This window comes from Hakea prostrata, chromosome 8, assembly GCF_041222555.1.
Source record: "Hakea prostrata isolate BN-2017 chromosome 8, UWA_Hpros_2, whole genome shotgun sequence".
NCBI classification, from domain to species: Eukaryota; Viridiplantae; Streptophyta; class Magnoliopsida; order Proteales; family Proteaceae; genus Hakea; species Hakea prostrata.
The window spans coordinates 31,151,470-31,169,214 of record NC_142607.1 but is presented as its reverse complement, the minus strand read 5'-3'; the positions used below and the strand labels follow the sequence as shown (position 1 = coordinate 31,169,214).

At 40.4% G+C, this 17,745-nt stretch overlaps 2 protein-coding genes and 1 long non-coding RNA gene across 3 annotated transcripts; 1 reads left to right on the top strand and 2 right to left on the bottom strand.

Annotated features, from left to right (window-relative positions):
* The first annotated feature begins 2,405 nt into the window (after positions 1-2,405).
* On the top strand, positions 2,406-4,285 carry LOC149007551 (ubiquitin-conjugating enzyme E2 20-like). Its single transcript, XM_089165669.1, has 6 exons — positions 2,406-2,701; positions 2,909-2,936; positions 3,048-3,275; positions 3,372-3,435; positions 3,560-3,619; positions 3,721-4,285. The coding sequence occupies exons 1-6, from the start codon at positions 2,568-2,570 to the stop codon at positions 3,762-3,764; spliced, it is 558 nt and encodes a 185-aa protein (XP_089021795.1). The 5' UTR covers positions 2,406-2,567; the 3' UTR covers positions 3,765-4,285.
* Positions 4,286-4,361: 76 nt separating this feature from the next.
* Positions 4,362-4,988, bottom strand: LOC149007550 (putative F-box protein At5g04010). The gene has a single exon (XM_089167099.1). It carries the CDS (start codon positions 4,986-4,988, stop codon positions 4,362-4,364), a length of 627 nt encoding a protein of 208 aa, XP_089023225.1.
* A 1,357-nt stretch (positions 4,989-6,345) lies between these two features.
* LOC149007549 (uncharacterized) lies at positions 6,346-7,372 on the bottom strand. Its single transcript, XR_016174947.1, has 3 exons — positions 7,309-7,372; positions 6,875-7,173; positions 6,346-6,734 (listed from the first exon to the last, which is right to left on the bottom strand). It is a non-coding gene; the product is annotated as an uncharacterized LOC149007549 (long non-coding RNA).
* Between the last annotated feature and the right edge of the window lie 10,373 nt (positions 7,373-17,745).

Here is a 17,745-nt window from a genome sequence, read left to right as displayed (position 1 = left end):
AACGAAGAATATAGTTCTTGTCTCTTATCTCTCTCTCGTCTCTGTTTTCTTCTTCCCCAACCCTGTTTCTCTCTTAAATCTGTCCCTAGCCCTCTTGTATTTCTTCATTTCTCTAAGCTTAAGATATGGGTTCGTATCCAGGTTTACAATAGTTTTCTCAGTTGCGAATAAAAATTTACAATGAGAAAGCTATTGTAAGCATAATTACTATAACAGAATTGAAGCTACCTATATGCAATGAGAAGCTATTGTAGAGCTAATTAAAACTTGTTTGTCTGCGGAGGCCTCATTGCGTTCAGATTATTTCCTTAGTTTCAAACCTCTTCCTTCTTCAGTCAAGATAGATGTTCAAGGAGGAATTCTTCTTTATGTTTATCACATTGATCCAGGTCCAATATGGATAGTGGACTACTTAGGATTGGAAAATTTAGGGGAAATTTACCAAAAATACAAAAAAGTAAAACGTAAGGGAAGAAGAAATGCTATTGGTAGTGTGGCTTATGACATTCAAGTGTTTCTTCTGAACTAGTGGAGATATTATATAGCAACAATCATAACTTTGTCCCAATTAAATGGTGGGATTGGTTGCATTGATCCGGATGTAGATGAGTTTTGAAAATAAGTTATATCAGAAAGATTAAAAAAAATAAACAAAAATGGAAAATTGAAGCCATTGAATAGTTTTTTTTTTGGGAGGATCAATTGAAGTTTCTTAACTCCAAATAAAATAAAATTGGTTTGCAAGGTGTAAGATACTCAATCAACTCAATTCTTCTTTTCATTCTCACTTTACGGTTTGGAGTTTGAGCAATTCTTGTTCTATTTACCCTAAATTTAGGCTAGGGAGGTTTTCAAGGCATAAAATGAAGAACCCAGGAAACCATATTGTCAATCTGTGGAAGACAAATTATGTTATTAATCTTTTTGCATTGGTTCATCCGACAATAATGCCAATTAACGATCAATCACTTACAAGTCTTGTGACTTACATGCCAATGATGGGTTAATAAAGAGGTTAAAGGCCCAAACTCCCTAGGGGAGGTCTTGGGTTAGCACCCATTCCCATTGATGACTCAGTTCAATAATGAATCAGGGTAAACATGTGCTTGGATTGAGGAACCCGTTCGGTATTAATGCAGGACGAACTCAGCGTGGCGGTTGTTTCTTTGGTGTGTAGTTTTCTCTCACTTTATAAATATCTCTTCCTTTGAACTCATAGAAGATGACACAAATTAATGAATAACTCAATGCTCTTGTTAGTTTCTTTTCTTTTACCCTAGTTGTAGCATGTAATCTAGAACAATAGTACAAGTTTGCCATTAAAAACTCCACAAATTTTTATTATTTTTTCTCAAAAAGCACCTAAGTCTTTGATACGTCGAGGCATAGAGAATTTAATAGTTGTTTCATTCAGATTTCTTGGAGTCATTTCTAGGCCTTGTCACGCTTGCACAAACCATATTGTGTTTTCTTATGTATACAAAAAAAATCAAAATTTTCGACTATACATTTGGAGACATGTTTTACAATGATAATGACGTACTTTCCATGTTCTTTACCCGAGAAATATCTTTATATTGTGAATTTTTTTTTTTTGAGTAAAATTATAATGTGACCTCAACAATAGAGGGGTAGCGTATAATGTTGTGTGTGATACTGTGATGTATAGATAAGATTAGGTGTGTAAACAGACCGGATTCGGATCGGATAGTGGTATATCCATATCCGCATCCTATTATATTCTGACGGATTCGGATAATATCCTATCGGTTTTCGGACGGATTCTGTCGGATGATAATCGGATAGTTATTTTCTTAAGTAGATTCTTCTAAACAGACATGAATATAGATTGAATACAAGTTTTCAACTACCTATTTGCATCTTTACCTTTTTATTTGTGAGGACTATGTTTGAAATTTAAGAATTTAACAATTTTGACAGTTATTTTAGTAGAAAATCTAGAAAATCTAGAAAAATAATCACATACCATAAGCAAAATTTATAAAAATAAGAATAATAAGTTTAAATAAATAACTTAATTGGATAATTTTATCAGACGGATAATATTCGGTAAGAAAGGGGTATACCATATCCGTATTCTATTAATAATCGGAAGATGTGAATTCGAAAGCGGATTTCGATTATCCATTTACACCCCTAGATAAGATGAAAAAGGCAAAAAGGAGTTTGTTTACCGACAAGAAGAAAAAGGGAAAGGATCTAGCAAAACAAAACAACGAAGGAAATTTTAAAAAATAAAAGAAAAAACTAGCCGTTGGGATTAAAACGATCTGCGCCGTTCGAGTTAAACGTTAAAAAACTAATTTCAAAATTTCTATCGGCTCAAGTCTGCTACTTTACTGTTGCCCGGTGTGTTTAAAAGCGAAACCTAACGCTCCCTTCCCTGTTCTCATCTTATTTGCTCATCCAATTCTCTCTCAACCCCAGATTCCAAGAAGAAGAAGTAAGTACAATCTGGGCTTCTTCTTCTTCTTCTTTTCTTTCTGATCTTTGATTTCCATCAAGACAGGCTTCATCTTCTCTATCTATTTCTCTAAAGTTCCAAAATGGCAACCGTGAACAGGCGCTCGGAGACTCAGGGTTACCAAGGCAACACACCTGTACCCTCTCCGACCATGCCGACCTCAAAGCAACCTGCCCCTGTAGCTAAGACCGTCGACACCCAGTCTGTTCTGAAAAGGTACGAGTTGTCTATATTGTGTTTGGTTTCTTTGATTTCTTACAAATCTCTTATCCTGCCCGTGGAGGGCTGGATCACAGTTAAATCTTGCCCCATTTTAATTTGATTTCTTACGAATTCCTTATTCTGTTTTTGGTTGCATTTATTTTTCAATTATATCTGATGTGATATCTGTTTCTTTTCCTATTTCTTATCCAATCCGAGCAGACTACAGTCAGAATTGATGGCCCTAATGGTAAAAATCCATCTGATTGCCTTCTTCTTTTTCTGTATTCAAGAAGTTAACAGTACTTCACCTTCAAATGTATCTAATGGGTTCTTGCCATTTTCTTTTATGAATTTTCAGATGAATGGAGATCCACTTATATCTGCTTTTCCTGAGGAAGACAACATGTTCTGCTGGAAGGGTACAATATATGGAAGCAAAGATACTGTCTTTGAAGGGACAGAGTACAAACTCTCTCTCTCTTTTCCAACCGATTACCCCTTCAAGTCTCCAAAGGTCAAATTTGAAACCAGCTGCTTCCATCCAAATGTTGATGTTTATGGAAATATTTGCCTAGACATCCTTCAGGTACATATGCCACTACATCTTGATAACTGTCTTATTTGTTCCAATTTTAGTTTGAAGATTTTGAATTAATCAAAATTTACTGTTCTGAAATAACAGGATAAATGGTCATCAGCATATGATGTGAGAACCATATTACTGTCCATCCAGAGTCTTCTTGGAGGTAACTCGTGCGTTTTTTATTTCTTCCTTTCTGTTTATTGGTTGATATTATTTACATTTTGAACTTTAGAAGACAAATTAAAAGTAAAAATTGAATTGATGTTGGGTTTGTTTTGTGGGTTCAGAACCTAACATAAGCTCACCTCTCAATGCTCAAGCAGCAGCACTCTGGAGCAATCAAGAAGGTTTGCATCAACACAGAACATTGACAATGTTTAAGAAGGGCATAGGGGTTTTCACTTTAATTTTTCTCACATATTCTCTTAATATCTGGTCTGTTTTGCAGAGTACAGGAAAATGGTGCAGAAGTCATACAAGGCTGCTACTTAGTCTCAATTGTAAGCAAGTTGGTGGCATTCCATTCTTAAAATGGGGAAGAAGAAAGATGAATCCCTGTTAATAATATGTCATTGTAGTCTTTCTGGTATTGGAATTAAATTGATTTTTCCAGCTCTGGATTCCCTCTCTCTCTCTCTCTCTCTCTCTCTCTGCATATGTGTACTATAGGGAGGACAACATAACCATTTATAGTAAACTAGAAAGTTCATACAGCCTGTGGGTGTTTCGCTCTCTCTGAGAACTAAATTTGATCTGATAAGAAACATGATACCTACAACAGCACAGACACCAACAGTGTGTGTTACAGCTAAATTGGAATTCAGTACAAAACCCAGCAAACCCAGCAGTGTGTGTCCCTGAAAAGGAATTATGACCAACTGTTTCGACTTTCTTTGAATTCAATGTACAAAAGGAAAATTTCAGCTCCTTAGGAACACCAGAGAGAGAAAGAGCGAAGATCAGCTAATGTAAAAGTGAGAGGGGAACCTGCTGCTCAGGGAGCTTAAGAAAAAACCGAGATGCAATGAGAGCAAAACGTTGATTTCTACAAAATACAGAGACAAGTGAATTTTCTTAAATTATTACATATCAGGGTAAAAGAAAGTGCTGCAAGTATCTGAGACCATCTTTAGCACTCAAAAATCTACAACTCCCCAAATTCAAAATACCCATTCTCAGCTTCTCCACCCTCATATTCGTACCACTAAATTGTAGACCTAATTCTGCGACCAACCCACCTGCTCCGGTGTTCAGGTAGCACCTCGGCGGCGGAAGATCCTCCATGAACCACCACTGCTCGCCGCTACTGGAAACAAGTTTACCTTTACCTTTACTATCCATCATGGATAACATTCCTCTCCATCCTTTCAGCACAACAACCGATTTCACCTTCATCTCTTTTGACAGCTCAAACGGCACCATCTCAGTACCTTCAACATCAACTTCAAATCGAAACACGCCGTGCTGGTAGTTACTACCAAGGTCTTTGCCAGAGTTTGCCAGAGATAAACTGCAAGAACTGCCATTAAAGATGTCGATGGTGAAGAAGAGGTCGTCCAGGGATATACGAGGTGGGCAAGGATGAGGACGCTTGGTTGATTGATGGGCTAGAGAGTATAGATGGGAATAGGAGATATTTGGGTCAGCTAGAGTGAGAGAAGAGAGAGATGGATAGAGAGCGAGGCAGATGGGTTTCCAGAGATGTTCTAAAGACATGGAAACAGACCATGATTTGCAGATACAAGAGGCAATGGCTAGTGTTTTGGGGTCTAGGTAGTGAGAGACGAGGTTAAGGACTTCCCATGGAGGAAGATGGTTACCAGAAATGGGAAATTTGCAACATTCAAACATTCTTTCTCTCTCTCTCTGATTCTTTGTTTACTCCCTGCGTTTGCTTGAGTCAGGAAGAGTACTTAAAGAACCCATCTGCCTTCGTTATGCATTAAGTTTTGGGTTTTTTATCTGATAAACAAAATGACCGCTTGGCTATCAACAATGTAACTAAAGTCTCCCATGGAGTGAAAACTCCAACTGCTGTATCTAAATTTATAACCTGTAACGTTAATGTAAAGAGAATCACTTCAACAGCAGAGCAAGTCTTTTAGAAATTCAAGGTGTTGCCAAGAATGAAAAAGGCCAGTCAGGTTCAGGTGGGGTGTCAATTTTCCTTCTTGAGTTTGAGACTTGATAAGATTGGGATCGAGAGGGTTGTGGAGGAGCAGGACATCAAGCACAAAAGTAGTTACGGTAGATTCTGGTATAAATAATGTTTAAATTCTACAGAAATTTGTCTTTTATATTTTGCTGCGACCTTAAGCATATCCTGCTGAGATGGAATTCTCACCATTTCCTTAAAAGGAATGGAACATTGAAGGGAATACACTAGAACTGCATTAGTAGTACTCTTTGATCATGTTATGATTTATCTCCAAGTAATCTCTTTTTGAGCACGGGTGAATGAACTACAGAATGTTAAGTATGTTAACAGTTGAAGAGGCAAGACACTTGTTCAAAACTTAAATCAATGAAAGAAGCATTTATACACAATTTACATTTTGATACAATGACGCACATAACTTTGGGTTTTTACATAGAAGTTCAAGACTCTTATCAACAACTTCTTCAAAGAAGTATAGAATAGAATGGATTGCCATATTTACAATTATATAATCTCAACAGCAACACTAACACTCTTAAATAATGTTCAAGTTTTACAATGGATATAACTTCTCTATCTCTGAAAGATCATCCGTGGGTATTGCAAGGTCCACTAAATCATCATCTTCCAAATCATCATCATCAATTTCCAACCATGAAGAGATGCTTCGGTTCCCAGCACCAAGGTCATTTGATATAGTAACTCCTTTTATTGGATCTATTCTATTTAGCTTCAAATTTATATCCTCAATATCTTGGTTAGTCTCGTTAGACCGAGCCTGAGCCGTCTCTTGCTTGTTCTGATGTCTCTTTCTCTGACATCTCTTTCCTTTTGCTTTGCAAAAGCGATTTTCCAAGTGCTTTACCTAAGAGTGGGTTTCCAAGAGCAGGTGTGTCTCTTAAGGAAGCACTGCAATCAGCATCATCAATAACACTAGGGAATACCAATTTTGTTTCTTTTGATACTACCGTTGAGATGTTGTATTGGAGCAACTGATCATCTTCTTCAGATTCAGGGGCAGCGAGTTGTTGTGTCACTTCCTCCACTCTCCTCTTTTGTTGTAGAGGCTCTGCAGGGATCACTTTTTCATATTCTTCACTTTCTCCAGATACAACAGTTAAGATGTTGCATGGATCCAAATGATCATCTTCTTTAGAGTAAGGCTCGTCCCAATGCTCTTTCACTTCCTCCAATCTCCTCTTTTGTTGTGGAGACTCAGCAAGGATCACATCCTCATATTCTCCTTCATCCCTACCTCTTTTTTGAGTTAAGTCGTAAATTTTGCATAGCACCCATTCTGATGACTGAAAAGAAACAAGGAGAAAAGTACCTATATAAGTAATGTGATGCATAATCAAATAAATGTGCAGAATTATTGTAGTGAAAGAAAAATGATTAAGAGAATTCAGGAAATCTATGGATACAATGCAATTTGTTCACATACCTTGCTCGCTTGTTCATCTTTGTTATCATAAATCATATCGGATTTAGTTTTCACTGCATATTCTTTCATTTGCCATTTTGTTTTGGTAGAAGGACCAGGTTTCCCATTGTAAAAGACAAAAGATCTTCTGTATCCAATAATAACATTGGATATACTGAGTTTGACTTCCTCATCTTTACCGGTGGTCTTCCAAACTCCCTGACCTGCACTACGGTCAGGTCGTTTGTGGTTAGGGTTTCTTCTCTTTTGGTGGGAGAAGAAGTATCCACAACGACTCAATTTATTCCCTCCATAGTTTCCTGCATAATTATTTTTACGTAATCATAAGAAAAAACAGTAACATAGAGACAAATAGAAGATGAACAAAATAAAATGAAATATCTATATAAGAAGTAACTAATTTCAAATATAGAAACTGAGAAACTGAGACTCACAAAACCCTGTTACTAACAAAACTATTCTTGATTTTCTTGATCACTAGCCCTTTTCCCCTTTTGCTGATCGCTAGCCCTTTTCCCCCTTTTGCTGATCGCTAGCTGCTGTTTCTTTAATGGGTGAGCGAGTTCCAAGGGAAGAGAATGAAGCCAGGAAATCCAGAAGAGTTCAGGAGTGGATTTCTGCCGCTTCCTAAACTAATTTTTCATAAATCTTATTACTAATTTTTTTTTGCAACATTGAGAGCTAGATCTATGATTCCTCAAGAAACCGATGGAGAAACTGAAATGGAAACAGGGAAATTTCAAGAAACCGATGCAATTGGGGATAAGGAGATAGGTGTTAGTTTTCTCCATGATTTCAAGAAACCGATATAATTGGGGGTTAAGGAGATAAGTAGGTGTTAGTTCTTCCTCCATGATCATCCATGTGGTGGTGAAGTTGCTTCGGAGCCAAAGAACGAGGTCACAGTCGTGTGAAGAGAAAAAGAGTTGAAGGTATGAGAGGAAAGTGATTAAACATTAGAAAAATGTTCTAACGGTGCACTGGATGAAAATGACTGGTAAAAATCTGGAGACTGGATCAGGTTCCGCCGGAATCAGTGAGGATGCTTGCGTTGACGGCGAGGATGTAAGCCATGGTTAGGAAGGTGGCTGTGCCGGCGCGAAGCTCGGTGGTGAAGCTGGAACCTCTTTCCTAAACTTTGAATCGACTAAGGAATTGAGACGAGAAGTCATGGAAGACACTGAAGAACGTGATCGAGTCTCCATGATGATTCAGCAGAGAAAATACAAACCCAAATCAAAATAACAACATTCAGGATTCCAACGCTAATATTCCCTTATATCATTGTTTCAAAAGTTTGCACTTGTGGATATGGTATCACTAATATTTCCTTATATGATAGCCAGCAAGCACCCCAATTCAAGCATGGATCTACGTGGACCTTAGGCAACCTCAACATAGCCTGATAAGCTCTCAACATTAACAAAAACTACATAAAATGAAATATACTACTACCCAAAATTAATAGGTACTACTGCATGAAAATTAAGATAGGTATTACTTACTTATCAGCTCTTCAGGTTGTGAATCGTATACAGGAGCTTCGTTAATGACGGGGCAGGAGAATGTAGGATCATAAATTTTGGAGCGAAGATAGTATCCTATAAGTTCTTCATCCATGGGTTCAAATATGAAACCAAGGGGCGGCCGTAGTTGTTCCTCCATTACTGCTTCTGCTGAGAGATTGCAATTCTTTGCATTCGCTTTGGTGTCTTCCGCCATTGCCATATATATGTTTTTCTCAAACTTGAAGGAGTAGCAGCACTGAACTAATTTAAAGAAGAAAAACTCCTACTGTAAGAAGAACTCCTAGTATTTAGAGAACTAGTAGTACTATCAAGGACTCTACCAGATATTTATATGCATATGCTAAGATGTATAATTCCATCCCGCCTAATTTCAAAAATTCTATTCTCCATGCATCCTACGGCTTGGGAATGGGACCCACTTGGATGATGGACGCTCCAGATGGTTCTTGCATGGTTTTTTATTCTTTATTTTATTTTGTGAAAATTAAGATTAATTCTTTAGGTTTATCTGATTGAGATGAATCCTAATTAATTAGTGTAACTTCTCATAAACACATCCGGCATACATGGACAGTCCAGAAGGTTCTTGCATGGTTTTTATTCTTTATTTTATTTTAGGTGAATTAATTCTTTAGGTTTATCTGATTGAGATGAATACTAATTCATTTTAACTTCTCATAAACACATCCGGCAAACATGATTGACGGTCCAGATGGTTCTTGCATGTTTAACCGCAGGATTAACTATCATACATTAATACCTGAATCGCTTGGTTGTCTTTTTACAGTTTAAAATATTAATAGTAATAGTAAAAAAATATAACAAAAGAAGATAACATATCTTGATCGGATGATGAAGTTCGACGATTTAGGAGATCGAAGGAGATTCCTACATAGATTAATTGAACGGACTAAAATATCTTGATTTTTGTTCGTCAATCATTTGGCTGCGGGTGAATCTCAAATTCAAAATGTAAAACGTTGAGCACTCAAAAATTTAGGGTTGTCTGTTCAGGACATACTTGTTGAAGTGGTGCGCCCATAGCTCTAGGGTACAACTTGGGCACACAAAATCATAGACATATCTACGTACATAGTTGAATCTATAATGAGTACCCTATGTAAAATTTACCTTTTCATAAGCTAGATACGAGTGGATGAACAAACCACATGAGGGAAGGGGGGTTGGTGATTCCAAAAGTTGAAACAAGTAAAAGAAATGGCTTTACGAAAACAAATGACATCAGCTGGAGTTGAATTTGCATAGTTATTTCCGGTTTGACAATTTTTTTTTTGCATATGCTTCTTAGGCTCTTTTTGGTATTGATATGGGAAAAACCATCGTCGAACTGGGTCCGCCCTTGGTTCGACCCTCGACCCCAGTCGGAAAGAAACGAACCGACTTGCATCTAAATGGACCGGGTTTGAAGATAGCTTGCTAAGGAAGAAACCTGACTCAGTCAACAAGCACGCCCGAATCCGCAATTCTCAGAGTGGACGACTCGTTAAGGAGACGGTTTACAGCATTTACAGGAACAATGATCGTGCTTACTTGGATAATTGCCACATCCTTAGTACTAGGATCGTATGAACAAAGGAAGTTATCCACTACCCCACTAACGGGTCTACTCGTTAAGATCGGACGGTCACCTAAAGAAGGCTCGAATAAATCCAACGAAGAAGATTAGAAGGTAAACACTATATAAGACATGACCTACGTACAAGAAAGGTAACTGAATTGTATTCCCAATATTCATATTCATACTTCTGCTCTGTACTCAAGCAGAGCCTTTGTGATTAGTTCATCAACTGACTTAGCCTTCGGAGGTGGACTCCCGACCCCAACGGTCGGAATGGTCGGGCCACGTCTAACGATTGTTTTGCAGGTCATCATTGAGCAATAGGAGGGTTAAGCAGATTTTGGACGCATCATTTGGCGCCGTTTGTGGGAAACGCTTCAGAAAGTCACGGTTACTAGGTCAGCAGCGGCGGCTGCGGCGGCTCAGCAAGATGCTGACGTTCAACTTCTTGGCGGGAACAATCCGGGTGATATCCTTGAAGGAAGTTGAGCTCATGAAGTACGAGAAGATGGAGGACAGGGGGTAATGATCAATTGCATCCTCCCAATCCTCTCCAACAGCAGTTGGATCAAATGCAGCTCCAATTTCTGGAGATGAACTAGACGCTTCGTACGTTGGTTAGGTAAGTGGTGGCGCCACAGGGCTTCGATCAGCGGGAAGCAAGAAGGCGTGTAAGAGAAGGCGAGGAAATATTTACCTCGCTTCCACAAGGACGTTCCCCACAGAGGAAAAGAAGGTTACTAGAAGGCCAGAATGTTTGCCAGAATTTCCAGGAAGACGCCCGGAGACAAGGTGGAGAATCAAGAAGAACTGGGGAACTCCCCAGAAGAGATGATCGAATTGAACGACCGCAAGGAAGCACAACTCGTTCAATGACAAGGTTGGGTGTTGGAGTGCGAACTCATTCACCAACCTCCAGGCGTATGGTTCGGGACAATGCTCGCGTCACCGGTGGACGTCCGGTGCATATTGGCCAAGAGCTGGCTAATATTAATTAGAAGCTCGGGCAACTGTCCAAAGGAAAAATAACCGATGATATATATTCGGTCATTAGAAAGACCCCGTTCGCTGAAGCAATAGACGGATATCAATGTCCTCAAAATTTATGATTACCTACTTTTTCTTCGTTTGACGGTTCGGGAGATCCTATCACTCACATCAGTTACTACTAGCAAACTATGGCTGTGGCTGGTAACTCAGATGAAATCCTTTGTAGGGTGTTCGGTTCATCTTTGAAAGGAGCAACACAAAAGTGGTTTTCGAATCTTCCTTTGGGAAGAATTGCAGATTTTGAGGAGTTGGCGCGAAAATTCATCGGTCGATTCCAAAGAGGAATTCAGATCAAGAAGACCTTGTTCACCATTAGGCAAGGGAAAAGCGAATCGATTCGAGAGTACTTGAAAAGATTCAACAAGGTCACAATGGAAATTGATAATCTAGATGAATAGGTAGCTAAAACTGCTTTGTTCATTGGACTCACCAATCGGAGACTCTTGGAGTTATTACTTCAAGATATGCCTACCACCTATGCTGAACTGGTGCAAAGGTGTCAGAAACAAGTGGAGGTAACAGAGATTCTAGATGCGCGTCAGGGAGACATGAAGGCCTCCACAAGAGAGCAGAAAGCTCCCGAGAAAAAGCAAAAACCCAAACAGCATGCTCGGGATTGAGTTGGGAGGCCCCGTATGGCGTGGCGACAAAGGTCTCCTGATCAAGGCAAGTATACACACCTGAATACTCCTTGGTTAGAGATCTTGAATGTCATCAAAGGAAAAAATATCATAAAATGGCCACCCAAGGTCCCAGCAAAGCCTGGGGAGCGAAATATGGAGAGGTATTGCCGTTTTCATAAGGATTATGGTCACTATACCAATGATTGTAGACATTTGAAGGCCGATATTGAGAGATTGATATCTCAAGGTCACCTTTCTAGTTTCATCAAGGGGAGACAAGCAGAGTCGCGAGCAACCGGTGAGAAAAGGGAGCGTTTGGTAAGTCAGGAGCGGCGAACTGAAGCTCCTAAGTCTAAGAAAGGCAAAGAAGTGATCGATGCCACCCGATCACTAATATTGACGATATTCGGAGGACCCGAGCCTGAGTCACTCCGAAAGTTGAAGGCCAAATCTAAGTTCATTGGAACTGGAGAAACGCAGAAGCGAAAAAGACCGAATGGTGAGGGTTCGATCACCTTCGGTGAAGAAGATGAGAGAGGCATCTGTATGCCTCATGATGACGCCATAGTCATCAAGGTAGAGATTGCACGCCGGGAGGTGCACAGAGTGCTAGTTGACACAGGATTTGCTGCAGACCTTTTGTCTTATGAAGCTTATCAAAAGCAAAAAATCGAGGAGGATCTAATGGAGCCGTCATCTACACATCTTTATGGCTTTTCCGGGTTGTCGGCTATAGCTGAAGGATCAGTACAACTGGATCTGTCAGTTGGAAACTTCCCCAAAGAAGCTACTATTGGGTGAACTTCCTGGTAGTTTTGGAACTCCCGGCTTACAACGTCATTCTTGGCAGGCCGTCTTTAACAAAGTTAGGTGCTGTAGTTTTGACAAAGCACTTGAAGATAAAATTCCCAACTAGTATGGGAATCGGTCAGGTTTCCTCTGACCAAAAAATCTCCCGACAGTGCTACATGGCATATCTGAAAGACAAGGAAGGCCTGAAGAAGGCCACGACATTGCCAATAGAAATACGTGACGATCGGAATGAGGCAGAAATGCAAAGACCCGAGCCGGTAGAAAAGTTGGAGCGAATCCAGCTGAATCCTGACAATGAAAAAAGAACTACTCAAATTGGATCCGAGCAGCTGAAAGAATTCAAAACAGAATTGAAGCTATTCCTTCAGGAAAACAGAGATGTATTCGCATGATCTGCGGAGGATATGCCGGGAATAAGTCGTCAAGTGGCAGAACACAAGCTTTGGATAGATCCGAAGGCAAAACCGATTATCCAGAAGAGGAGAAACTTCTCGATAGAAAAGAATGTGGCCATCAGGGGCGAGGTCAAAAAGCTAAAGAATTCAGGGTTCATCGAACCCATTGAATGCCCAACCTGGTTGGCCAATGTGGTGATGGTCAAGAAGGCGAATGGAAAATGGAGAATGTGTACAGATTACACAGATCTCAGCAAGGCTTGCCCGAAAGATTGATATCCGCTGCCCCGGATAGATCTTTTAATAGATGCCACCGCTGGATATGAAATGTTAAGTTTCATGGATGCATACTCGGGGTACAACCAGATCCTCATGAATCAAGAGGATGAAAAGTTAACTGCTTTCATGACCGATATTGAAAGTTTTTACAACAAAGTCATGCCGTTCGGCTAGAAGAACGCAGGGGCTACTTATCAGAGGGCGGTAAACAAAATATTCAAGGATCTAATATGGAGAAACATGGAAGCATACATCGATGATATGCTGGAAAAAAGCACAACAAGATCAAAGCATATTGAAGATTTGGTAGAAGTATTTTCAGTGTTCCGAAAATACCAGATGAAGCTGAACCTAGAAAAATGTGCCTTCGGTGTATGATCGGGAAAATTCTTAGGTTTCATGGTGTCTCAAAGAGGTATCGAGGCTAACCTGGCCAAAATATAGGCTTTGATTACCATGGAACCTCCTAGGACCGTTCGGGATGTGCAATGCCTAATAGGAAGAGTAGCTGTGCTGAACCAATTCATCTCACAGACGGGAGAGAAATGCTTCCCTTTCTTCAAAGCACTCAAGGATTTGAGGGTCAGCAGGGAGGCCCGATGGTCAGAAGAATGCCAAAAGGCATTCGAAAATCTGAAGGAAACACTTGGCAAGCCACCGCTTTTATCCCGATCGGAGAAGGGAGAAGTTTTGCAAGTCTATTTAGCAACATCTCATTCGGCGGTAAGTGCGGTACTTGCTCGAGAGAAAGAAAAGAAGCAATGGCCAATCTATTATGTCAGCCACGTGCTCCTCAACACAGAGACACGATATTCCCAGATCAAGAAGCAGGCTTTGGCTCTTATGACAGCGGCCAGGAAACTAAGGCCATACTTTCAGGCACATCTGATAGAGGTATTGACTACTTTTCCTTTGAATAAAGTTCTTCATAAGCCTAATTTGTCTGGAAGAATGGTAGTGTGGTCGGTTGAGCTTGGTGAGTTCCATGTAAGTTTCAAGCCTCACACAACAATCAAGGCCCAAGCATTGCTGATTTCGTGGTAGAAACCACTACCCCGGCTACCCCGACCGAGGAAGATGCCGAACCTAGTATTCCAACCATGTGGGAGGAATACGTGGACGGCTCGAGCAATAAGCATGGAGCTGGAGCTGGGATTCTTTTGAAAAGCCCAACAGGATTCATCATTCTCTATGCTTTGAGGTTCACATTTGAAGCAAGCAACAACGAGGCAGAGTATGAGGCCTTGATAGCCGGACTTCGTTTGTCAAAGGCCCTGACAATAGCTGAGGTAACTATCTTCAGTGATTTACAGCTCATTGTCAATCAAGTGCAAGGGGAGTATGCTATCAAAGAGCCCCGATTGCAGAAATATCAAGAAATATCAAGAAATCGTGCAAGCTTTGCAGAAGGAATTCAAGAATCTGAAAGTATGTCAGATTCCAAGAAAAGAAAATGCGATGGCAGATGAGCTTTCAAGATTGGCTAACACCAAAGAAAAGACGCTCGACCCTTTGGTCTACATTGAGGAAGTGGCATTCCCAAGCATTCAAGAAAAGGAGATATCCTATATTGAAGCTGAACATTGCTGGATGGACCCGATCGTGGAATATCTCAGAGATGATAAGCTACCAGAGGATCCAAAGGAGGCAAGAGTAATCAAGGTGCGGGCGTTAAGGTTTATAATGCAGAATGGAAGGCTGTACCGATGGTCTTATGCTGGACCCCTCTTAAGATGCTTGGGTCCCGAAGGATCAAATATGGCTTTGGTGGAGGTTCATGAAGGAATTTGTGGGGCGCATATGGGTGGTCGTGCTCTAGCCCACAAAATCCTAAGACTCGGTTTATATTGGCCGAAACTTCAAGAGACTGCAATGGAATACGTTCGTCACTGCAAAAACTGTCAGATTCATGCCACAATCTCCAAAAGGCCAGCTAAAACCCTAACTTCAATTCTTGACCCCATCCCCTTTGTGATGTGGGGAATTGATATTATGGAAAAATTCACCAAGGCCACGAGTGGACGGGAGTACCTCATCGTAGCAATCGATTACTTCACGAAATGGGTAGAAGCTACTGCTTTGGCGACCATCATCGAAAGGAGAAGTTCGTGTTGGAATCTATCATCTATCGGTTCAGGATGCCAAATCCTTGTAACCGACCATGGTACACAATTTGACAACCCACAGTTCGAGCAGTTCTGCAACACTTACTTGATTGAACATCGAATGTCATTAGTAGCATACCCACAGAGCAACGGGCAAGTGGAGGTTACGAACCAAACGCTACTTGATGGAATAAAGAAAAGACTCGAGTTTGACAAAGCCTTATGGGTTGAAGAATTGCACAATGTTCTATGGGCATCTCGAACTATGGTTCGAACTCCCACTGAAGAAACTCCATTCAAATTGGCCTACGGATCTGAAGCATTGGCACCCGTCGAAGTAATGGCTGGAACACTTCGGGAAAGAGAATTCGAGGAAAAAGCATACGAATAAGGATTGCTAGATAGCCTTGAGCTACTAGATGAAGTTTGAACAAAAGCAATTGCCCAAACTCAACATTACCAGCGGAGGATAGCATCACACTACAATTCCCGAGTAAAGCATTGCCAATACCGAGTGGGAGACCTGGTTCTAAGGAACAGTTTAGCTTCAGATCCATGCCATCAGAAGAAACTAGATCCTTCATGGGAAGGACCATATATGGTAATCAAGCCGGTCGGTTCAGGGGCATATAAGCTGAAGAACGTGACAACGAAACGAGAGCTGGATCGTTCATGGAATGCAAGACACCTGATGAAATACAATCCCTAGAAGTTTATCATTTTCATTTTCGATGTAGAGAATTCAGCTCAATCAATGCAATTTCCGGTTTTCAACACCATATCTTTTGATTGGGGGCTACACGCATTATCCAACAAATATAGGCTAATCAAAAGGCATCGGTTTAAAACGCCGAGTGGGACATTTGAAAGCTTAATGAATTTTTAAGGGAATTCTTAAGTAGTCATAAAGGCATCGGTTTAAAACCCGAGTGGGACCTCCGAAAGCTTAATGAATTTTTAAGGAAATTCTTACGTAGTCATAATGGCATTGGTTTAAAACCCGAGTGGGACCTTCGAAAGCTTAATGAATTTTTAAGGAAATTCTTAAGTAGTCATAGAGGCATCGGTTTAAAATCCGAGTGGGACCTCCGAAAGCTTAGAAGAATTCTTCGGAAATCTCTAAGTTAAGGCATTGGTTTAAAATCCGAGTGGGACCTTCGAAAGCTTAATGAATTTTTAAAGAAATTCTTAAGTAGTCATAAAGGCATCGGTTTAAGACCCGAGTGGGACCTTCGAAAGCTTAGAAGAATTCTCAAGAATCTCTCTAAGTAAAGGCTTCAGTTCTGACTGGCTAAGACCTTTTAAAGAAAAGGCTTCGTTTCAACCAACTAAGAAAACTAATCCTATGGAATTGCTCAGAGGAAGACTTTGGTGAAAAAATGAATATCTTCGTTGATTGACAAAGTTTAAGGATAAAGTTAATACTTTATTTCTCTAACGACTAGAAGGGGCCAACCTTTACAACATCAAAAAGTTCTTGGGAAAAATACATGTGAGACAACAAGTGTTGAGGTCAAATCTTCGTTCGATCGAAAAACAGGGAATTCTAAATATCATCATTGGTGATTGCAAAGAGTTCCGTAAACTTTCCTTTGTCGAAACAAAATCGGGAAGAAAAACCAAAGCAGCTTTCTCAGAGGCAACACAGAGTAAAGAAGAAAAATTGATGCAGCTCTCATATGTTGAAACAGAGTCAGGAAGAAAAACCAAAAGCACAATCGACTGCTGGCCATGGAGACATAGGTCCTTTAATCAATTGAGACCGATCCCTTTCACCCTCAGTGATTGCGAAGAGTTCCGTAAGCTCCCACCTACAGGAGAAACTCCGCAATTCCATACCCTTAGTTGGGTAACTCCAGGGAAAAACAAGGAACTCTAAGCTTCTTTGACCTTTTTGACCAATGAAGAGGCCTGACCTTTGGTCAAACCTGCCTTTGAGACAAGCTCTTCATAGCTAAACCCTTTGGGGGGGGGGACAAAGGAGGAGAGTCATCAAGATAATGAGTTGTATCCGGATCTGGAATTGGCCGGTCCACCTCTTCCTTAGCCCAAGTAGAAAGAGGAAGTTGCAGCTTTTTAAACACTTTTTGATGACAACATTTACGATGGGGAGCCGTGTTGAAATAAGGATTCCTTTTCATGATCGACTCCCACACCTCGTTCTCGCCGTCCCGATAAGCTTGCAAATTATAGGTATTTAGCATATCAACAAATGGCTTACCCTACAAGTATTTGAAGATGCAAGCCCTGCGAACATCAGTCGGAAGAGTTTCGAGCAGAGAAGTAATGGCTTCCCTTTGAGGCGTATGAGCTTTAGCTCTAGACCCCTTCAGTTCTCTCGAAAGCCTCTCAACTTCCCGCTCCAACTTACAGATGCGCTCCCTAGCACCGTCCAAATCCGAAGAAAGCCGTCGGATTTTAGAATTCTTCACTCGGGCAACTTCCCAAAGATTGTCCCCAAGGTGAGCATTCTCAGCATCCTTGGCTTTGGATTCTTC

Bases quoted from the DNA above. Each gene is read 5' to 3' on its own strand.
- LOC149007550 (XM_089167099.1), bottom strand. From the start codon at position 4,988: ATGTCTTTAGAACATCTCTGGAAACCCATCTGCCTCGCTCTCTATCCA.
- LOC149007551 (XM_089165669.1), top strand. From the start codon at position 2,568: ATGGCAACCGTGAACAGGCGCTCGGAGACTCAGGGTTACCAAGGCAAC. The intron at 2,702-2,908 runs GTACGAGTTGTC...CAATCCGAGCAG, and splicing joins ACCCAGTCTGTTCTGAAAAG to ACTACAGTCAGAATTGATGG. The intron at 3,436-3,559 runs GTAACTCGTGCG...TTGTGGGTTCAG, and splicing joins CATCCAGAGTCTTCTTGGAG to AACCTAACATAAGCTCACCT.